The following is a 22,882-nucleotide window of genomic DNA, read 5'->3' as shown; positions in this document are numbered from 1 at the left end:
CAAAGGCTCATCTACCTCGAAGGAAATGGAGCTGCAGCTCATAAGCACCCACACAACCAAAATTCTGCAAGGGGCCCCAGCGATTTTTTTGGCAACAATTTCATTGAGATACAATTCACACACCCTACAATTCACCTGTTTAATGGGTACAATTCAATGACTTCTAGTACATTTGCAAGGTTATGCAACCATCACCACAATCCATTTTAGAATATTTTCATCACCCCAGTAGAAATTCGTATCTTCTACCTGTCACTCCACAACCCCCCATCCCCCCCAACAGCCTTAGGCAACCACGACTTTGCTTTCTGTATCTATAGATTCACCTATTTCAGACATTTTCTATAAATGGACTCGCATAGCATGTGGTCTTTGTCACTGGCTGCTTATAATGTCTTCAAGGTCGATTCCCCCACCGTATAGCAGGTGTCAGAACTTTATTCCTTTTCAGTGGCTGAATACTATTCCACTGTACGCCTACACCACACCTTGTGTGTCTATTCATCCGTTGGTGGATATCTAGGTTGTTTCCACCTTCTGACTATTATAAATAATGCTGCTCATAAGCAGTCACGTATAGGGTTTTGGGTGGACGTACGTTTTTATTTCCCGCGGGGATATACCTGGGCATGGGATGGCGGGGTCACTAGATAGCTCTATGATTTTCTTTTTTAAGGGGCTGCCACACAGTTTTCCGGTGTCCTGGTATTTTTGCACACGTGCATGTGCCCACCTAACCCCTTTGCACTCATTTATTCATGAAACGTGTTTATTTCTGCCTCGGCCGTTTCCTGCTGTCCTGGTTCAGAAGCCCTCGCAATTTTGTATTCATAATTTCATCTTCTTTCCTAAAAGAAGGCTCCTCCAACTGTGTATGTTTCAGGGTCCCAAAACTTGGAGCAGTGTTTGCAGGTCTGCAGCCAGGAAAAGAGGGGGGTGTGAGTAGACAGCCCCGTTGGAATAGAGGGACATCATCGGCCTTCCCCTCTGCTAGACCCTTTGAAGAATGAATGGGGGGTGTTGCTCATAATCACCCTGGCTCAGCATTAAGTAGGACTGTCCCCAGCAAACCAGGATATGGGGTCACCCAGCCATAGGGGACCCAATCTACCTACCTAACTCAGCACTTTCCCAAAGTATCCGACACCCCACTCTCCCACCCCAACTCAGCCCCACCTGAGGCCACCATTGCTCTTATTTAGAACGCGCCGGTCTGGTCAGTCCTTCCATGCATGCCCCCTCCACCGTTCTCTTCTCCTCCAGGCACTCTCCTGTCGCCTCCCCGGTTTCAGCAGAGCCTGGGTTGAGGGGGGATGGAGGAGCGAAGTCCAAACAACAAGGCAATGCAATGAAATGAAACGTACATTAAAGAGGCACCATATAAGTGGGGGGCGGGCAGAGATTTCTGGAAGGAATACGGTGAGGCCTGCAGGCAGGCAGCCTCAGAGCAGGAATGGAGGGGGAGGGTCTCATGCAGCAGGCCCTGCGGGAGCAGAGACAAGACACAGAAGGAATATCCTGGTGGGTATCGGGGGCCAGGCCAAGAGTCTCCATATCCTTCCTGCAGGCAATGAGGAGCCTCCGCAGGGATTTGAATAGGCAAGGGGGACCTCTCCTGCTGCAGTGTAAGGGGCAGGAAGAGAGAAAAGGGGGCACCCACTCCTCCCACAGCAGGCGGCTCAGTCCAACACCAGATATCAAGCCAGGGCACCCTCCTGACCTAGAGAGCAAGCAAGGTGGCCAAGACCGGCCAAGGACCACACATGCTGGGCCCCTTCACCTTCCCCAAAGCTCTAAAAGGCATCGTCACACCCACCTTCCAGGTGAGGAAACTGACCTTCAAGGTGTCTTCCCCAAAGGGGGGGCAACCGTTAACGACAGGTCCGGGCAAGGACACAATCTGCTTGACCCTAAAGCCCCGGTTTTCTCCTCTATCCCGTGGCACCCAGAGGTCCCTAAACTCCAAATACAACATTGGGGCAGAGGTGCCTGAAGTCCCACCATTAGAGACCCTACAAATGTGGGCACTGGGCACTTGCATTTGATCTTAAGGACCCATTCTATTGAATGAGGGCTTTTTTTGCCAGAGCAAGCATGACAAACCGGCATCATCTTAGGAGCCCACTCTGATTAACTTCATCTTAGGAGCCCACTCTGATTAACTCAAGATAGCTGCTGGAAATGGTGCCCTGGGGCAGTGCGGGGTGGGGGGGATCCTAAAGGAATAAATGATCAGCAGGAAAAGAACCTCATGATTGAATACATATGTCCACCAGAGGCACAGGATGGGGAGGTGACAGCATGTAGGCGGGCTTAAAAGTCATGGAGACCATCTTCCTCCACCACCCCACCTTACAGATGAGAAGACTGAGCTCCAGCAGAGCAGCAGCAGATGCAGAACTCAGACTCCCGCTCCTTAGCCCTTCCGCCTTGGCCCTGATGCCTGGTCTCTCCTTTCTGCACAGGTTCTGAGCCCAAGCCATGCGTCCAGCCCTTTGACTCTGGAGCTGCAGCTTCAGGCACTGAGAGCAGCGACGGAGCCTGGAGGTCCGAGCACCCAGACTTCCCCACCATGGAGGATGAGCAGGCAGGTGTCTGATGGCTGAGACAGGCCAGAGCTGATGACACCAGTGGCAGCAAGTACACTTTGTAAAACACGTGCACTTTACCAGGCACATTTGTGCACGTTAGTTCAGAGAACACCCGTTAAAACTTGGCCGAGTAGTTATGATTCCATTTTATAGATGAGGAGACTGGAATCCTTCCTGGAACAAGGGGAGGGAGGGAGGGTGGGAGGGGAGGAGGGAGTAGTAAGTAGAAGGCCGCTGGATGGATGGATGGATGGATGGATGGATGGACGGATGGGAGGAAGGAAAGAAGCTTAGACGGGTGCGTGGACGGAGGAAACACGAAGCAGCTTCCACGGGAGCTCCCAGCTAGGGCAGCCCTGCAGAGTGGTCTCAAGTCAGGCTAAGAGGGGCGAACCATTAGGTCCCCACATCGATCAGCGGTGGCGCGTGGGCTGCCCAGGAAGGGGCATGCCTTCCTGGAAGGGGTCTGACAGCGGACAGCCATCTGCAGACAGCCCCCCTCCCCGCATCTGGGGCAGCATGTCTTCACGGGAGGGGGTTCTGGGTGGCGTTTTGCACCGCCCCCCACACTAAGGAAGGAGGGCCTGTGACAGTTAAAGCCTGTAGGGCATCCTGTGGACCCACCCCGTCATGTTGTAGAAGAGGATCCTAGGGCCCAGCAGGCAGGACCTGGCCCCAAGTGTCAGTGAGGATCCGGGGTGCACGAGGGTAAGACCAGGACTCAGGTTTAGTTCTGGGCTCTGGGCCTTTCAGAGAAAACCGAAGGCTGCAGGCCGTGGGCAGATGAGGTGGTGATGCGGGAACGGTGCCCCGGGGGAGGCAGGGCGCCCTGGGAGGATGCGGCCAGACTCTATCCCCCGCCTCCACCCAGTGAAGCCCTCCACAACTCCTATTTGTTCCTCGAGGCTTCGTTGGCTGTCACCTCCTCCAGGAAGACCCCCTGGTTGGCTTGCTTGCTTGCTTGCTTGCTTGCTTTTTCTTTCTTTCTTCCTTCTTCTTCTTTCTTTCTTTCTTACATTTAGTAGGACTTCTTCTTGAAAGTCTACTGTCTCCTAACTGGTAAGACGTAGATCTCTTCTTTTCTTTCTTTTTATTTTTTAAGTAGACTCCACGCCCAATGTGGTGTTTGAACTCATGACCCTGAGATTAAGAGTCCCATGCTCTACTGACTGAGCCAGCCAGGCACCCCAAGAGGTAGATCTTTTTTTTTAAGTATATGAAACGTGACCAATGCGTGAAACTTGGCCGGTTCAAGGGATCTTTCATGTGTCATGCGGACGCTACTTTATGTGGTCGGAAATAGGTTTTTTGGGGGTTTTGTTGTGGCTCTGGAAGCTGTCTAAAGTTTGCCTAACTTTTCCTAATTGAGTTGTACTTAATAGGTTTTTTACCCCAATGATTACCCTGGGTGTAGTGCTTCAAAATAGAAGGGATTTTCTAAGTAAAATTCCAATCCAGAATTCCCGTCCCTCCAGACAGGGCCTGCTGGCCCCCCTCAGTTCTTTTCTTTAGCCTGCTTCCTGAAACATTCTATCATACTTGATTATGATGGCTGGATTAAACCATCACTCTTCCTGCACCTAGCTCCGGGAGGGCAGGGGACGGACTGTGTGACACAGCCCTCAGCTTCCTCAGAGGGAAAGCCCTGACCCTTGAACCAGAAAAACAGCAAGCGCCATCAGACCTGCTTCTACTGACCAAGGGCTTGCAAAGCGCACACATCATCTCGTTGTACTCACACAGCAAGGAATCCTACAAGAAGGCAGCTTTGCACCCATTTTTCAGAGGAGAAAACAGACCCAGAGAGGGTTTGGGACTTGCCTGAGGTCCCGCCGAGCTAATAAAAGTCATACCAGGGATGCAAACCCTGACTGAGGTTTCCCTACCATTTGAGCTGCTCAAGAATCAGCTGCCCTGTCATTTATTTGCTATTTTGTTCGATACCAACCTCCTTTCTTACCTGATGAAATGGAACCAGAGAAACAATATGCTCGAAGCTGCTTTGGCGTGCCATGGTTTGCTAATATACGATGAAATAAATAACTACTCACGTTTTTAAAAACCAGTTTATCCACGTACTGTCCAAATCTGCACCCAGTAAGCCCTTCTGCAGAGAGCATTCCTGGGACATCTCACCTCTGAGTCTGACTGGGAAGACGCCCACCCCCAAGGCTCCCCAGGGTCCATGCAGTGAGAGCCTGGATTTATTGCATCCTCTCTGGGGTGTCAGGACCAGTATACACTGTTTAGTCAGATGCCTGGAAAGGCCCCCATTGGGCCGGCTCCTGCCTTTTCTCACCCAGGCAATGTTGGAGGAAAGATTGGGGTTCCCAAGCCACGGATGAGGCTCCCCTCCCCCTGCGTCCCTCAGTGTACCTGCTGCCGGGAGCTAGGACGGCCTGTGCCCACAGCTGCCCACCACCCCTGCCACCCCCAGCCCTGGCCAAGTGCCCACTGCTGCCTCTGGTGAGGGAGGCCAGATGCAGGAGAGGGAGAGGGGGCCCAGCCCAGGCCAAGAGGCTGTCCTGACGTGTTTATATTTACAGAAGGATAAAAACCAGAGACACAAGGAAATCTTTCGGGCAGTGGGTCAATAGAGGGAGGTTGTCCAGGCACCAGGGATGGGACTGGAGTGACTTGGGGGAAAGGGGAGACCCACCAGGACGCTGCTGCCCAGGTCACAGGACGGGCAGGCGAGTCTGAGCCAGCCACGACCAGAGACGTGGGTATGCCCACAGAGACCGGAGAAGCGGGACCCTGGTATATAAAGGACAGAGGGAGGACACGGAGCCAGAGAAGGGGCACCTGGGGAAGGTGGGAGGGACAAAGATCAATGGGGGCAAAGGAGAGATTCTAGAGAAAGGGAGGCTGTGCGAACAGCATGGAGCATGTTCCAGAAGTCAAGCCCAGAATCACCTCCCGCTCCAGCAATCCCCCTTCTGGACAGCTACGCACAAAAATTGAAAGCAGGGACTTGCGCAGTTCTCTGTACACCCACGTTCACCGCACGCTTCACAATAGCCAAACATGGAAGCAACCCGTGTCCATCACGGGATGAATGGGTGGGTACAAAGAAGGGGTAAACCTGTGGAGAGCTCCCAGCGGGTAAGACCGGAGGGAAAAGCCAGATCCTGCATAGTTCCTCTTTCCGGGTACTTTCGACTTTGAATTGGAAGCTTTTCCGCAAAACCCCCATGCCAAGCATTAGTAGGGGGTCTCCCTGTTCTCCCTCACCTGCTAAGGACTGGCCCTGCCTGGCCAAATGGTCCAGGGGTAGGGTTGCAAGACTGAGCAAACAAAACTACGGGACACCCAGTTAGATTTGAATGTCAAATAGTGCAATGTGTCGGGATATATTTATACTAAAAAAAATACTTGTTTATCTGAAATTCAAATTTAACTGGGTGTCCTGTATTTTATCTGGCAATCCTATCCTGGGGTATTTTTTTTTTAAGATTTTATTTATTTATTTGACAGAGAGAGAGAGAGAGAGCACAAGCAGGGAAAGTGGCAGGCGGAAAGAGAAACAGGCTCCCCGCTGAGCAGGGAGCCCGATGCGGGGCTCAATCCCAGGACCCTGGGATCAGGACCTGAGCCGAAGGCAGACGTTTAACTGACTGAGCCACCCAGGTGCCCCCTCCAAAGATTTTATTTATTTATTTGAAGGAGGGGGGGGGCGCCTGGGTGGCTCAGTCGTTAAGCATCTGCCTTCAGCTCAGGTCCTGATCCCGGGGTCCTGGGATCGAGCCCCTCATCGGGCTCCCTGCACCGCGGGAAGCCCGCTTCTCCCTCTCCCACTCCCCCTGCTTGTGTTCCTGCTCTCGCTGTCTCTCTGTCAAATAAATGAATAAAATCATTTAAAAAAAAAAAAAGAAAGGAAAGAAGAGAGAGAGCACCAGTAGGGGGAGGAACAGAGGGAGAGGTGCCCCTGGAGGACTTTTTAAAAAATCTCATTTATTAACATCACTACCAATCTTTTTATTTATTTACTTATTTATTTATTTTAAAGTAATCTTTACATCCAACATGGGGCTTGAACTCACTATCCCAAGATCAAGAGTCGCATGCTCAGGGCCCCTGGGTGGCTCAGTCGGTTAAGCATCCAACTCTTGGTTTCAGCTCAGTTCATGATCTCAGGGTCCTGGGATTGAGCCCCGCTTTTTGGCTCCATGCTCAGCAGGGAGTCTGTTTAAGATTCTCTCTCTCTCTCTCTCTCTCTCCCTCTGCCCCTTCCCCTGCACTCACGTGCTTTCTCTCTCTCTCTCTCTCTCTTTCTAAAATAAATAAATAAACCTTAAAAAAAAAAAGTCGCCTGCTCTACCAACTGAGCCAGCCAGGCACCCCTCCTGGGGGACTTCTGTAAAGTCCATGACGGGGGCCATGTCCCCTCAGTGGCCCCTTCAGGCCACCAACTGGGACAGTCCATTGAGGGCTGCCTGAGACCACAGAGATGCCTGGGGCTATGTCTCAGTACTGGCTTTGCAGGGAGCAATGGGAGAGGCCCACCCACCCTCCTACCCACCAAACCCTGTCTGAGGTCAGTCCTAACAAGGTCCTGGACAAGGAAAGTCCCTGGGCTGCAGATCGTGACAGCCCAGAGGAGGGACATCTTACCTACCCTTGAGGAGTCAGGAAAGCAGCCTGGAGGGCATGCCCAAGCTGGCTTTTGAAGGATGAATAGGAGTTCTCCAGGCCAAACTGTAGGTGGGCTGGGAGAAGAGGTTTTCCAAGGAGAAGAAAAGGCAAGTTCCCTGGCTGGGGGCGGGGGGGGAGGCAAATAGAATGATTTGGAGGGAGAGAGAGAAGAGAAAAGGAATAGAAGGAGAGAGTTGGGTGAGAAAGAGCATAGGGCTTGCGTCCAGACAGACCCGAGTTTGAGTCCGGCTCTGCCATTGGTTGGCCCTGATCCAGGGAGAGTCTTCCTCTCATCTGGAGAGTGTAATAACAGTGCCCCCTCGTGGTGGAGCTACTGTGGTACTAGGGATAAGGCCTGTTAGCGGCTTGAGGCTACGGAGGGGCCAGAAGCGGAGGCGGCAGACCCCGTAGCCTTTTGTAATGTGCCCCCTGGGCTTCTACCCGTCCAGGAGGGGAAGGTATTGGCTTAAGCGCTGGTGTTCCAGACTCCGGTAAGAGAGAGCAGGGCCAGGAATAGGGGACGGGAGCCGAGTGAGTGGTACAGCGCAGGGTCCGATACTGTCCTTTTTTAACATTTTGGTAACTCATTCATCACGGATCTCCTTGCATTACTCGACTTGAAAAAAGAAATGCTGAGCTAACGTAACTGCGCTGGGAGCCCCGACACCACGTGAAATTCTGCATTAGCGTCCAGGATAACTTAGGTCCATGCAAGCTGCATTCGAAGACCTTGAACAAGCCGGGTGAGGGGCTAGGGCCAAGGTCATTACGCCGCTTTCCTAAGCCCATCAGAGGGAACGTCAGCGAGTGAGGTGGCATCGGGGCTAGAAGCCCAGACGTCCGGCCCCTTTTTTGGGAATGAGGTCTTGAAGGCCCAGGTTCGACAGAGTGCTGGGGGGACTACCCCCATTCATCCCACCTGCCACGAGAATGGCGCTGAGCCCAGGTTGGACCGGAGGGGGATGGGCAGGGACTCGGTGCCGGGACCTCTGCTCTGCTGCCCTCGGTCAATGCCTTCTCCCCCCACACCGGCCTACAGGAGGATGGTATTCCAGGGCAGCTCAGCGACAGCACGGAGGACCTCAGCCTGGACTTGGGGGCTCTGCAGGGCAGCGAGTATCTCCAGGACCTGGGCCTTGGGGCCTTTTCCCACAGCCAGCCTGGGGGGGCCGGGGACAGTGGCCACCCCAGCGAAGAGGTCGGAGGAGCATCGACCTTCTGCAGCTCAGCAGAGACCCAGGGCCTGCCTCGGAGACGCAGCTGGGAGAGGTCGCGGAGCTGCTCCGGGAGCTGGCAGAGGTCAGCCCGTGCCACCAAGCGGTGCCTTCCCTACCTGCCTCCCTCAACACCCCCGCCCCAAGTCACCGCAAGTAGAAATCCAATCTGCCATGCAAAGACATGCACCTACCTGCAAATTCGCCGGCAAGGCTCCCCTGACGACCCCTCTGATGGAGGGAGAGCGAACACCCCTCCAGATTCTGACCACTCCTCCCCGCCCCAGAAGGATGGCCCCGCAGGTCCCCCCAGGCCCCTGGATGCTGGGGCCGGGGCCACCGCCAGGTGGAAGAGACGCACCAAAGACCTGCCTTCCTCATTTCTTCCACCAGGCTCAGCCTTGAGGCCTCGGCTGTGAAGGAGGGGCCCTGTCTCCCTCGGACACTGGCCAGCCTTACTCTGAACCTACCCGGAGAGGATCTGCAGGCCTGGACCCAAGAGTGTCTGTCTGGGGGTGGGACCCCAGCAGAGCACCCAGGCAAGGTGGGTGCAACCTCCAGCCACCCCTGACAGTGGTACAACTCTGGGCCCAGGGGCCAGCATGGCAGCTGGGAAGGAGCTCCTTACCTGTAGCTGGTAGGACTTACCTGTCACAGCGGGGCTGTCCTTGGGTAGCCCAAGACTGGGGAGTCACCAAGTCCTGAGACTGCAGCCCAAGCCTGAGGGTTCTTCATTGGAGTGGGGTCCACAGTAGGGACCCTCGTTTACAAGTGCAACCCATGATCTGGGAGGCAGAGGAGATGGTCTCTGCATCTTTGCAGCTAGAAGGAAGCCCCGCCTGTGACTGGTAGATCTTGTCTCAGGTCTGGGATTCCAGCCTCAGGGCTGTAGCCTGTGGCTGGGGCATCTTTGCCCTGGACCATGACCTGGGGAGAAACCCCTGATGGGCTGGAATCTGGAGCTCAGAGTTTTGAGGCTCCAGCCCACAGCTACCGCTATGGAGATCCATCCCCGTGCCCTGTGGCTGAGGGGTGCCCCTACCTGCGGCTGGAGGCTGGAGGCTGTGGACCCTCCATCTGGGGAGCTTGCCTGCACCCCGAGCTGCCTCTCTGGCTTAGTGAGATGCTTATTCCCCGCAGGAATGTGACAGCCCTGAGAAAAGAGTAAGGTCACGGTCTGTTCCCGTGTCCTTCAATGAGATCAGCTCCCTGGAAATCTCTCCCGCTTTGGAGGTGCCCACTCCAGCTGTTCAAGGTAGCCCAGCCTGAGGGTTTCCCTCATTTAAACCAAGAAGGGTAGGGGGTTTCTGCTGGAGGGTTCCCTGGATGGAGCCCCAGACAAGCCTGAGAGAGGAAAGGACTACTGATGGGTGGGAGGGAGGCTTCGGGCCCCATGGGCAGGAACTGAGCAGAATTCCTGGGGTGGGGGGGGGCAGGTGGAAGGGGAGAGGCATCCAGCACCTGCCCCTCCCCTCCCCTCCCCTCCCCCCCCCCCCCCCCGGGCCTCCAGTCACGGTGGACTGCAGTCCCCTTGCTCCCCTGGGGCTCTTCTTCTGTCTCTACCTCTGTCCCCTACTTTAGCTCCCTCGTTATCTCTGAATCTCCGTCCTAAGAGCTTGTGTCTCCCTGCTGTCAGAGGGACCTGAAGTCTAAACCCAGATCTACCACTTTCTAGTAAGTCTCTGAGCCTTGCGGCTTTATAAGAATCAGCGGCGCCTGGGTGGCTCAGTCGGTTAAGCCTCCGACTCTTGATTTCCACTCAGGTCCTGATCTCAGGGTCGTGAGATGGAGCCCCATGTTGGCTCCGCGCTCAGCTGGGAGTCTGCTTGAGATTTTCTCTCTCTCTCTCCTTCTGTCCCTCCCCCCCCCACTCTCTCTCTCTAAAATAAATAAAGAATAAAGAAAAAATATGGAACAATAAGTGTATCTCCTTAGGGCTACTTGGAGGGTCCACTGAGTGCACATGCGCAAAGCACTTGGCACATTGTCCGCAGTCTTGAGACCCAGGGGTGCACCCCCAACGCTGGCTCTCTGCCCTCTTGGTGCCTCTCCTCCCCGAAGGGCAAGCCCCATCTGGAAGGTCTCCAGTTGTGCAGGGATGGGTCACAGGGGGCCCAGGTGGGGCTGGTCTGCCCCAGAGCCTCCTCACGCCTGTACCTCCCGGGGTGGGGGCTGCTTCCAGGCATGGAGCCCCCAGTGCTGGAGTGCATGGGAAAGGACCACGTGGAGCCAGACCACGTGTGAGTACCTGCCCAGTGGTGGGGAGGGGTCCCCAGGGGACAGCCACGGGGCAAGGCTGGGGTCCCTCCCCAACCCCCCCATAACCTCGGGCTTCTCTCCCACAACATCCTTCTCCCAGAGGAGACCCAGGCCTCTCCGAAGGGTTCTCAGTATAGCATCAGGGAAGGGGGGGCGGGTCTCCGGGTCAGGGTCTACCTCAGGCCCCGGGGGGCCTGGTTGGGCAATCGCAGCTGGCTGGGGGAGCACGTCTAGGACCTGGGGCAACTGTGAGCTGTTTTTATCCACACTCCCCCTGCCTCCTGCCCTAGGCTGATTGTCCAGCAGGTGCTTCAAGAACTTCGGCAGTACCATGGGTAAGTGAGAAAGGGGACAGGCGTGAGGGGACGGGGTGGGAAGACAGGGAGATAGGGGAGAGAAACATGGACAGGAGAGGTGGGGGAGAAACTAATGTGGGAAAGGGCAGGAGACACGAGCTGCGGAGGAGGGAGCCCGAGGTAACTCAGCTCAAATGAGAAACGGCGCCTCTTTCCCAAGACACCGCCATTTGCTAGAAAATCTTCCTGACGTGCTGGTTTTGTCTGACCAAGATGTGTTACCACGCTCTGCTGGAAAACCAGTCACAGTGATCATGGATAGAGCACGCAGTGGGAGGGATGGTGGCGTCTCGGATGTGGCTCCAGGGCGCACGGAAGCCCTGGGGGGGGGAGGCGGCGGGAGATGGGGCAGCTGGGGAAGGAGGGGCCGCTGACCCAGGGGTCTGTCCCCTCTGATCCTGCAGGGCCCGGCAGAGGTCTTGCTTGTCAACCAGCCCCGGAGGAGCCCACTCAAACCTCACCTGGTTTGAGTTCCTGTCTGAGTAAGTCTGCAGAGCTACTGCAGGGGGGAGCTTTGGGCTGGGGCCTGCACTGGATCTGTACACGCCTTCCAGGAGCCCTCTGTGCAGGACCCTAGGCTGGGGGCAGGAGGTGGAGTCCCCATACTCTCCCTGGAACTGCCAGGGCAACGGTGGTGGGGGGGCCTGGGGAGGCTCCTCATATACCCTGGGAGGGCAGAGGAAGACTTTCTGGAGGAGGTGACAGCTTGAGCTGGTCTCCAGTGGAAGAGTAGGAGTTCACCAACACATGGAGAGGATTGGGGAAATAAAGAGGCGCCTTCCTGAAGAAAGGGCAAGGCCTGAGGAATGGAGTCAGGTGGGGCTGGGAAGAGCGAAGGGGAGGGAAGTCAGCAGATCACCTCGGCGACACTAAGGAGCACAGCTCTTTGGGGACTGATAATGGTGAGCACAGACAGGGCTGGGGGGCAGGCAGGGGCTGCAGCCTGGAGTTGTGGGATCTCCCTCCAGTGAATCGATTCTACGAGGGCTGGGTTTGTTTGCCGCTGACTTAATAAATACAGCTGATCCTGGAACAAGGCGGGTTTGAACTACACGTGTGCGCTGATACATGGATTTTTTTTCAATAAATAGAGTATACGACTGTAAATGTATTTTCTCTCCCTAATGATTTTCTTAATGACATTTTCTTTTCTCTGGCTTACTTTGTCGTTAAAACCCAGTACCTAATACCTATAACACATAGAATATGTGTTCGTTGACTGTTGACTTTACCAGTAAGGCTTCTGATCAAAAGTAGACTATCAGTAGTTACTTTGTGGGGGAGTCGCAAGTTATACATGGAGTTTTGACTGTGCGGGGGGTTGGCGACCCTAACCCCTAAGCTACTCAAGGGTCAACTGTATTTATTACATGAGGTGGTACCAGTAATCCAGTAATCTGGGGCTGGAGTGTTAGGGGGAAGAGGAGAGCGGGATTTGAGAGATATCCCAAAGGACGAATGGGCAGGATTTGTAAGCTGATTAGATATTGGGGTCAGGGGTGAATCAGAGAGAGGAGACAGAAATGGACAGAGCCAGGATTTCCAGCCTCGCCCACTGAGGGACCCCAAGCCTGAGACCACGTCACAGTCCCCTCAGTAAACCCAGCCCCACAGTTCCCGGAACTTTGCAAACATCTGTAAATGTTTGTTGAGTGAATAAGTGAGAGGCAGAAGGAGCGAGTTCAGGGACCACAGAAGAAGTGAAACAGGACTAGGGGGCCATGAGGAGGAGACAAATTCCAGGTGGGGTCCAGGAGCAACTTGCAGGACAGGCTGAAAATGGCCCTCTGGCCCTGCTGCCCCACCTCGTTCATCTTTCCATCCCTTAGGAGCGAGGATGGCGCCAGCAAGATTGAGCGGAGTAACAGGAGCACCAGGGTGAAGCGCAGACTGAGCTCCCTACGTTGTCGGGTCACCAGGCAGAAGGAGAAGGTCAGGGGGCCGGGCCAGCGGGTACCTCCCTCTACCTTCTCTAGCTCCTCAGTATGCCCCCGGCCCTGGAGCCCCGTGATTCGAGGTAGGTCTGAATGCACAAGGCATTCTAAGGTTCACTTCTGTCCTCCACAGGGGAAGAGCCCAGTGCTTCTAAAGGACAAGGCTCAGGATGCTAGAGAGAGAAAGGAATGTGTCAACGGGCACCAGCTGGCGCAAGGAACCTTCCTTGGCCACTCCAGCTGCCCCCTGTGTGGCAAACCCTTTCTGAGCTCTGGTAAGTCCCGTGGCCCGGCCCAGCCCTCTGGATGGCAGCCACTTTCTCTGCTTTATTGCCTCTCATTCTCTCTTGTGGCTTCCTTTGCCTGTTGCATCCTCATCTCATTCACCCTTGCCAAGTGGAGGCTGACCTCACCAGGTCCCTTAAGGGCAGGACCCATGTGGTTACCTGTCTCAGCTTTTGTCACTGCAAAAACCCTCATTTAGGGCTGCCTCACAAAATACCACAATCTGGGTCGTTCGAAGAACAGAATTGTACAGTTCCCCCTTGAACAGTGCAGGGGGTTCGGGACGCTGATGCCCTGCCCTCCATACACACACAGTCGACAATCCACATATAATGCTTAGCACTATCTTGGCGCAACAGACTAACGCCTCCCACCCCTCCCCCAGAGGGGGTAGGTAGCCCCTTTTCTCCCCTCAGCTTTTAATTTAAGAATCACAGAAAAGTGGAGAGAGTAGAAAGGGTCTCCTTCTAACCTCACCTGGGTTCCCGTCACAGTAGAATCTTCTGTGACCACCGTACATTGGTCACAACTCAGGAATCCACATTGGTGCCATATTATTAATCAAACTGCAGCTTTTCCTCAGATGTCGCCAAGGTTTCTTCTTCCGTTCGGGTTCTCTCTGTTTCCAGACGCAATTCAGAATAACGTGTTCTCTTTCATCATCCTGTCTCCTTCGTCTCCCTGGTCCGTGAAGTTTTCTCAGTCTTTCCTTATTGTTCATGACCTTGACAGTCTTGAGAGGTATTAGCCAGGTGTCTAGGACAAGCCCCATCGGGGTTTGCCTGATGTTTTCTCATAATTAGACAGGGTTATGGGTTTGGGAAACTTCTTGCCTCATCAGATCAGGGGGTAAGTGCTGTCGATCTCATATCCCTGAGGATGTTAACCTTCATCCCCTGGTTAAGGCAACCTCTGCCAGGTTACTATCCTTTCCATCTCCCTACTCTAGTCTTTGGAAGCAAGTAACTCAATCCAGCCTACTCTCAGGATGGTGGGAATCAAGCTCCACCTCCTGGAGACAACATTTGATTTTCAGGACAGCCATTTGCGATCACAGATTTGAGCTGGTGTGAAAGAAAATATGTGGGTTGTCCTTAGCATGGTGCCTGGCACATGTGGGCAATGTTAGCATCCATCATCATCATCATCATCATACCCATGTGTTGTTGAGTTAAAGCTAGCAGCTAAATCACAGACCCACAACCGTGGGCTTGGACCACAGCTCCCACAATTGTGTAGGAGGCCCGTGGGGCCAGATCAGCTGTGGCTCACTCCCTACAGGCTGAGAGCAGGCACCTCCCAGGTATAACTAGCCACAAGCCTATCATCACTGGAGGTATTCGAAGCCAGATGTTACTATCTGTCCCTTAGAGGAAACAGCCCCGTAGTAAGTTAAACAGAACAGGGAATGAATGAGTCACACTCCAGGTAATTACAGAAGGTGGGTCTCCAGGGTAAAGCTGAGATGCTTTCCCAGAGACCAGCTCCACTGACAGAACATCATTCCAGATAGTTTTTGTTTTGTTTTGTTTTTTAAGATTTTATTTATTTGAGGGGCGCCTGGGTGGCTCAGTCGTTAAGCGTCTGCCTTCGGCTCGGGTCATGATCCCGGGGTCCTGGGATCGAGCCCCGCGTAGGGCTCCCTGCTCGGCGGGAGGCCCGCCTCCCCCTCTCCCACTCCCCCTGCTTGTGTTCCTGCTCTTGCTCTCTCTCTCTGTCAAATAAACAAATAAAATCTTAAAAAAAAAAAGATTTTATTTATTTGAGTGATAGAGAGAGCGCTCAAGCAGGGGGAGCTGCAGAGGGAGAGGGAGAAGCAGACGATGAGCCAGGACGATGGGATCACGACCTGAGCCAAAGGCGGACGTTTGACCAACTGAGCCACCCACGCACCCCTCCGGACAGTCCTATTACTGGCCTTGACCTCTGAGGTTCTTCGCGGTCTGACCCCGCCTACCTGTCCACTTTTGCCTTCCACTACTCAGCCACCATGAAGTCTCGTGCCTGCCCACACACACCTGGCGCCTTGCTCATTCAGTGCTGTTCCTGGAACTCCTTTGGCCACCTAACTCTTACTCACCCTTTAGAACAAAGCCAGGGCCACCTCCCCCAGGAAGCCTGGATTGTGGATTGGGCAACTGTATCAGCGTCTGACTGTCTCTGAGGCCAGTTGCTGTCAGCCAGAGGACGCTGGCAACATCTTGCATTTTTTGTTGTCAGGACTGGGGTGCTGCTTGCACCTAAGTGGACAGAGGCCAGGGGTGCCGTTCAACATCCTCCAATACACAGAACAGCCCCCAACAACAGGCAACTACCCAGCCCCAATTGACAATAGGGCCAAGACTGAGAAACACTGCCATAGGCTTACATTCCCTGTGTCTCCTTAGCTCTTAGCAGAGTCCCTGGCCTATGAGAAGGACATAATAAATGCACAATGGAAAGATAAAAGAAAGACGAGAGATACCTCTCCTTGTTGCCAGGCTCCTTGAGAAAGTTGGTTTTTACATTTAGGGGAGAACTGTGCCAACCTGAAGGTTTCTATAACCAAGGTAGCTATAACCATAAGGATCATGCCACTTTTCCTGCTTAAAATCTTCAATGGTTCCCCACTGCCTTTGGAATGAAGTCCAAAAGTCATAGGAACTCAGAGAGTGAACATTTACACATCCATTGAGACCTCAAAAGTAACTGTGTCAGGTTTCTGACTTCAGAAGCATGTCCTTGCACTTCTGGAACCTCCAATTTCCTGGACGTGATCCCTCTCTTGACCATGACAAAATGGACTTAAACTGAAGGCAGGTCACTTGGGGACTCCCACTCCGTTTCTGAACTGAGGGCTCTCGGCCACAGATTGTGGGAGTTTTGAAGTGAGTCTGGCTTGTTAAGATCTCGGCCTGGCTGGCCAGCTTGAACCCGGTGAGAGAGGGGCTTGGTTCCTCTCCTGAGTACTGCCCAACTGTCTCACCTGGATTGGAACAAGCAGCCTTAGAGCTGCGAAGTCTGATGGCACCTGAGGGGGTGGCTGCGCTGGGGGAGGCATCTGGCATGTCTTCCAGTGTCTGAGAACACCTGTGTGGGGGGTGGTCTGGCATGTATTTTAGACTCTGAATACCTGTCTGGGGGTATCTGACATTATCTGTATTGGGGGTATCTAGTACGTGTTTTGGGGGAGTATCTAAAGGTTTCTGAGTAGGGTCTCTGAGATGTTTCTATTTGAGGGTATCTGATGGCTCCTGGATGAAGGTATCTGGTACTTTCGGGTATTCTGGCATGTTTTTCAGATTCTGAATACTTTGGGGTAACTGACAGATCGAGGTGGGGTGTCTGACCTATTCGGGGATACCCGAAAGCATGCTCTGGGTTTCTGATGGCACCCGCCTGGGTGCCTAGTATGCGTTAGGGGTATCTGGTCGTACCCATGCTGGGGTGTCTGGGGCCACCTGAGAGGCATTATGGCTCATTTTCCCCAGATCTGTCAAGCTTCCTGTAATCTACGCTGCCCCTGTCTTCTCAGGTGACGGACCTGTTCTCTCCATTGCTCGCACCCTACCCTCAGACTTTTCGCCCCAGGCTCGATCCCCTTAGCCATGCCCAGGCGCCTCCCTCAAGACGCCCCCCACCCCCGCTGACCCGCCCCCAGGGATCGTCCTCACCCCCTTCGCAGAGACCCTCCCGGTTCGGTCCTGGGGTCCCCCACAAGGCCAGGCGAAGGTCCCTCCAACCCCGCTCCAGGTTCAGCCAGAAACAAAGTCTGCAGTTCCGGGGACTCCCGGACTCGCGACCCCCGCCCCGTTCCAGGCCCACGCCCTCTGACCCGCCCTCGGGGCGGGGACACGCGTGCGCAGCTCGCCCGTACGGCTTCCCGCTTCCGGCCCGGGGCTGCGGGTCGCTGTGGATCCGGCGAGGCCGGGCGGCAGCGGTGGTGGCGGCGGCGAGCGGGCTGCGGGGGACCGGGCCGAGGTGAGGGCAGTGGGGCGGGCCCGAGGAGAACGGAGCTCGGGAGGGAGGCCTCGGGCCCCGGGAAGGCGCCGTCGGGCCCCGGGGGCGGCCCCTGGCGCGGGACCCCCGGGGCTGCCTCAGCCTCGGGCCGGGCCCCCGTGGACCCCTCCGAGCCGGCGGGCGGGTCCTGCAGTTCAGGCAGCCCCTTCAGTGCGTTTGGGCTCTGCCTGGCGACTGCAGGGGTGCAGACGATGCCCGCTGGCCCCGTCCGAGCTCCAGCCCTTGGGCGGTGCAGCCTCCCCCCGCTCCGGAGAGGGAGGTCACCGGGCTCGAGGTTCGGGAGCGCCCGGGGCAGGACCGGGGATGTAGTGATAACCATAAACAGTAACCAGCGCCGTGGTGCTTCGGGCCTCTGGGAGAACTCACGTCCTGGAGTGGACGCCTCCGGGCTAGGGAGCTTTGGGGTAACAAAACTATACGAAGTGTGTGTGCTTTGGAGCTTCCTTACTCCGGGTCCTCGTGGAAGAATTTAGATGGTGCGGGGCAGCCTTCGCTGCAGGGAGAAATCAGAGGCCCTTGATCCTTGCATGGTTTGTGGTAGTTTATTTCCCCCTGTCTCTTTTACCTGTTGCTGTGTTGACATGGAAGCCTTAGAAGAGATGGCTGGCACAGAGTGTAAAAAAGTTTTCTTGGGAGGGGAAAAAAAAGTTTTCTTTAAGTTTTACGGTGGGAGTGAAGAACACAACTCCTGCCCCTTCGCCTCATTTGGGGAGAATGGAACTCCATCCAAAAGCCTTAAAGGGCCTTTTTTCTTCTTGTTGGGTAGAGAGAGTTCAGGACAGCATGAACAGCCCCGTGGCCAAGGGCGATTTGGGGATGATTTTGCAGGTATCTGGGTGAATGATTAATCCTAAAGCTGTGTGACTAAGTGTCAAGAGCGCAGGCTTCAGTGTCACATCAGATCTGGGTTCTGGTCCCCATTCCACCACATATTAGCCATGTAACCTTGCTAAGCCTCAGTTCCCCCCCCATCTTTAAAATGGGTATAAGGCTTGATTAGAGAGATTCCATGAGGTAATATGTCTAAAGTGCATAGCAGAGTGCCTGGCATATAGTGAATGCTCAATAAATGTTATTTGTTCTGTGTGTATGCGCATGCCCCCAGACCTGTATTTTTAGGCTGACGTTGCAAATAATAAAGAGTCTGGAAAACTTGAGCATCTCGGTTGTTGTTTGGACTGGGTCAGGGTGTCCACTTTATCAGTAGTTTGCTATCCTGTGGGTCAACCCTTTTGAGAAAAAGGTTGTTCCAAAGCGAGTAAGAGCGTAATGCCAGAAAGCATAATAAATGCAGTTATTGTAAACATAATTTGTTTTGGGTTTATACAGCTTATTTTATTTTTAAATGGCATGCGTAGAGAAATGGAAAAAGCGATTCTTTGATTCTTTTCTTTCTCTCTCTTTTTTTCCTAAATTGACGTGAGAATGCCCCCACTTTGAAAGCTGAAGTGACATGTACATTGTTTCTGGCATAAGCTGTGTTATAATTTTCATTCTTGTCACACAGTAGCAATTACCACCGGCTGCAGGGCCATTACCCTTGTCACCAGCCCCTGGGACTAGGGCTGTGGTCACCAGCTGTGCCTCCCTGGGTGTTTACCTACCACATGTTTAGCATATTTCTGATCCTTGTGTCAAGGTCTCCTTCGTTCTTCCTCATTCACCCTGGGTCCTCTTTCCATTTCTTCAAATTCCCTCTAAGACCTGGAGAACCTTTTCATCTCTGCCCTCTTAAGTAATTTAAAACTCTACCGGAGTCGAAACAATTTGTTTCTTTGTTATTTATTAGTTGAGTTCTACTCCCCCCCCCCCAAAGTGGTGGAGAGCTGCTATGTTTTGAAAACCCTTTCTCCAGGTGCAGCTCCAGAGCTGCCTGTAGGAATTTTCTGGAGGAGGAATGTGATGGTGGGGGAGGGGCGAACTGATGAAAACACTGTCCTCGGTGAAAGGGCCCCTGCTGCGGTGCTTAATTTTTGTTGTTAAAATTGCCCTTGAGTGTAAAATTCAATTTGCTTCCTTCTCCCCTTTTGTTCTGAGATAGTTTTCTACTGAGTATAAAGTTGCATCTGGTTGTGTTCAAAGTAGCAAATACACAAGGTGATTTACATCATATCATATCTTGAAAAAAATGTAAAGATTTAACTAAGTATACATTTAACACATCGTGGGTGGTTACATTTTAAACTCAGGCCACTCCTCTTTTTCCCTTAATATATAGCTCTATTGAGCTATAATTCATGTATCATAAAATTCACCCGTTTAAAGCATGCCATTCAGTGGATTTTTCACAGAGTTATGCAACTGTCACACTATCTAATTCAGAACATTTTATCATCTGGTTATTGTTGTGGGTGAGTTTCAGGAGGTGAGAAAAGCAAAAGAAAGAGGTGGCCTAAGCAGGTGCCCCGTGGCTCCATTGCAGCATGGGACAGAGGGAGGAAGGGACCACAATAAGTACATGGCTGGAATTCCTCGTGTTCCTGTGCACAAGGACATTTATGTACTGCTTATGGATCCCTCTGATTTGCTGAGATTACTTTGCAGAGCGAAATTGACTTGAGAAAGAATAATAAGTCAGGAAGCCATCCACAGTAGTGCGGTGAATGTGCTCACCAGTCCCCTCACAAGACTGAAATGGATAGTGGCTGACCAGACCTAATGTAGAGTAGAAACCAGCATCTGTGGGCATAGGAAGCAGGAAGGGAGGCAGCTCTGTGGTGCTCATAATACCAGGATGTGGTGATCGATGGCCCTTGTGATCTTTTGCCTTGTCCGCTTAGAGGCTCCTAATCAAAGAATTTAAAGAGAAATGGGAAGATGGAAAAACTGAGACCCTCCTATATACTGCTGGTGGGACTGTAGGATGGGGCAGCCACTGTGGAAAAACAGTCTGGCAATTCCTCGAGAAGTTAAACACAGAGTTACCATATGCTCTAGCAATCCCACCCCAGGTATACGCCTGAGAGGGATGAATATAGGTCTGCGCAGAAACTGGTTCACAGGAGTGTTGTTCACAGTATCCAAAAAGTGAAAACAACCCAAATGTCCCATTCAAATGAATGGAAAAATAAAATGTGATCCATCCATACAATAGCATTCAACAATGAAAGGCATGGCATTCTACTAGATGTTACAACATAGATGAGCCTTGAAAACGTCGTGCTAAGTGAAAGAAGCCAATCCCATATGCATCTTCTGATTCCATTTATGTGAAATATCCAGAACAGGCAAGTCCATAGATACAAAAAATAGATTAGTGCTTGCTTGGGGCTGGAAAGAGAGGAACGGGGAGTGACAGCCAAGGGGTGCAAGGTTGCTTTCAGGGGTGATGAAAATGTTCTGAAACTGTGGTGGTAGATGCACAACCTTGAATACACTAAAAGCCATCGAATCATACGCCATAAAAGGGTGAGTTGTACAGTGTGTGAATTCCATCTCCATAAAGCTGTTGAGTAAGAGAGAGAGGCCGACAGAGACACGGGATGAGAACTAGAAGCACAAGTGGAAATGGTTATGGGCATGGGACAGAATTGCAAGAAGTGGTTTGAAACTAGTAAGCTAGAAATCCAAGGGGGAACGATAAGAAAAACTTGAAGAAACAGGGAACCCCTCTCCAGCATAAATGGGTCAAATTCAGGGCACTAAGAGATTCTTATTTTCCTAAAGCTGATTGTAGACAGGTCCCTGCCACGTAGGAGACGGTCACCAAGTCCTGTGTGCCGTCCCTTGTGACAAGGGTCAAGGAAGAGATGTGGGGTCAGAATCTACCCGTGGATGTAGCCCAGGCCGGGACAGGAAAGCTCTCTTTCTCCTGAGGGCTAAGACTCAGCTGTTGACGGGTGTGAAAGTCAAGAGTCAAGAAACGCATGTTGCTAATCAGGTAGCCAGGGAGCACTGGGTCGGGCAGCTTACAGGCTGGCATGTTACCGCCGAGGACTTTATGGCCCCAGCCGTCAGTGGGTGGAGGCTAGCTTGAAAAAGGCAGAGGTTGGAGACAGGGAAGTTCTTTGAGAAATGACCTGGGCCTAAACAGGGACAGTGTGGGAAGAGGTCAGACTTGCATCTGTGCAAAGGGAGGTGTGTCGGGGCTTCGATGGCGGTGTGGGAGAGAGTGAGGTGTCTGACCCGGTAGGCGACAGTCCCCGAGGTCATCCGCTAGTAGGACTCTCCCTTATGCAGCAGGGGCACCCTGAGCTGTGTAGGTACTGTCAGTATGACCGGTTTGGACCTCTCTCGAGTTTCTCTTGCACTGGAAAGGGGGAGCCTGTGTTCCCTGCCCTCGAAACAGGGTCTCTTCCCCTCTCCGCCAAGCACATTCACTCTATCCCAAGGCTTTCAGGGTCTAAGAGCAGTAAAAGTAGCCCTTCCTAGAGCATGGGTGGGGGGGCGCTGAGGTTGGAGTGCTCTGGGGTGGAGTGGGGGCGGGGCAGGACAGCAGTCATTGCCTGCTAGCGGCCGGAGGTAGGAAGGAGAGAGGCCAGAACCAGGCAGCTGAAGTGATGCGGAACCCATCAGAAGTGAAAACGAAGTGAATCTGACAGTAGAGCCCTGATCTGGTTAATGTGCTTATGTAACCAGAGGCGGCAGCCTTGGGAGTCTGACTCCTGTAAGCCCTTGGCAGTTCTGGGGCTTTTCTGTCCGTTCACAGCAGGAATCAGCCACCCTTGTCCTCCCCACTGCACGAGACACATGGAGAGTCATGGCCTGGGAGCCTGGAGGGACATCTGGTCTCTCCTCTGTGATGGGATTTATAGCCCACCATCTCTCCCACCACACTGATGTTGTGAAAATATCATAACCGGTGCGGTGGGAAGGACAACAGCCCCCAGAGATGCTCGCATCCTAACCCCCAAGAATTGCAAACATATGACCTTCGATGGCAAAAGGAACTTGGCAGGTGTGATTCAGGATCCGGAGATGGCAGGGGAGCCTGGATTATCCAGGCGAGCCCAATGTCATCCAAAGGGTCCTTATGAGAGGGAGGAGGGAGGATCTGGGGCCGAGGAGGAGGTGTGATGGTAGAAGCAGAGGTCAGAGGTTAGAAGGTGCTCAGCTGCTGGCTTAGAAGATGGAGGGCGGGGGGCCGGAAATGGAGGGGACACATATTCTCCCCTAGAGCCTCCAGGAGGTGGCAGCCCTCCCAACCCCGCTCAGCCTTCTGCCCTCCAGCCCCAGCCGAGAAGGACCACGGTGTTGTTGTCAGCTTGTGGTAACTTGTGACAGCAGCGGTTGGGAACTCGGGAAGTCCCACACCCACCTTCCATCTCCAGTGCTTGAAAGCTCAAATTCTCATCTGACTTGGGACCCGCCCCGCCCCCCACCATCTCCAGCACTTCCTTCTCCTGTGGAAATTTCTAGCACTCCCGGCTGGCCTCACTCAGGATTCTGTGTGCCTCCAGGCGGGCCACTCCTGTTGCCCCTTCTCTAGACACACATACACACGTGAGCACCGTGAGCAGAAAGATGGTAGCAGGGAGCTCAGGCCTGCTTCTGTGGTATTAGACATGCTACTTCAAGACTCTGATCCTCCGTTTCCTGGCTCTAAAATTAGAAGTCTAATAGCATTCCTCATTTCATAGGGTTGTGATTGCTTGTAAAGGGCTTGGCAG

At 53.3% G+C, this 22,882-nt stretch overlaps 1 protein-coding gene across 3 annotated transcripts in view; it reads left to right on the top strand.

The window, feature by feature from the left end:
* Positions 1-22,882, top strand: part of ARHGEF18 (Rho/Rac guanine nucleotide exchange factor 18) — an 85,998-nt gene that overhangs the window by 15,456 nt on the left and 47,660 nt on the right. For 2 of the 3 annotated variants that reach the window (XM_027582993.2, XM_027582994.2), the window contains exons 2-10: positions 2,466-2,587; positions 8,266-8,525; positions 8,834-8,984; positions 9,581-9,695; positions 10,623-10,680; positions 10,990-11,034; positions 11,460-11,537; positions 12,885-12,987; positions 13,123-13,264. In XM_027582993.2, coding sequence (XP_027438794.1) covers positions 2,466-2,587; positions 8,266-8,525; positions 8,834-8,984; positions 9,581-9,695; positions 10,623-10,680; positions 10,990-11,034; positions 11,460-11,537; positions 12,885-12,987; positions 13,123-13,264 — 1,074 coding nt within the window. Of the gene's footprint in view, positions 1-2,465; positions 2,588-8,265; positions 8,526-8,833; positions 8,985-9,580; positions 9,696-10,622; positions 10,681-10,989; positions 11,035-11,459; positions 11,538-12,884; positions 12,988-13,122; positions 13,265-17,137; positions 17,235-22,882 lie in introns of those variants that run through there. The other variant, XM_027582995.2, reaches the window with a different exon arrangement.

The sequence above is a fragment of the Zalophus californianus genome, chromosome 1, assembly GCF_009762305.2.
Source record: "Zalophus californianus isolate mZalCal1 chromosome 1, mZalCal1.pri.v2, whole genome shotgun sequence".
Lineage (NCBI taxonomy): Eukaryota > Metazoa > Chordata > Mammalia > Carnivora > Otariidae > Zalophus > Zalophus californianus.
The sequence above is the reverse complement of the archived record's forward strand: the minus strand, read 5'-3'. Positions and strand labels throughout refer to the sequence as shown.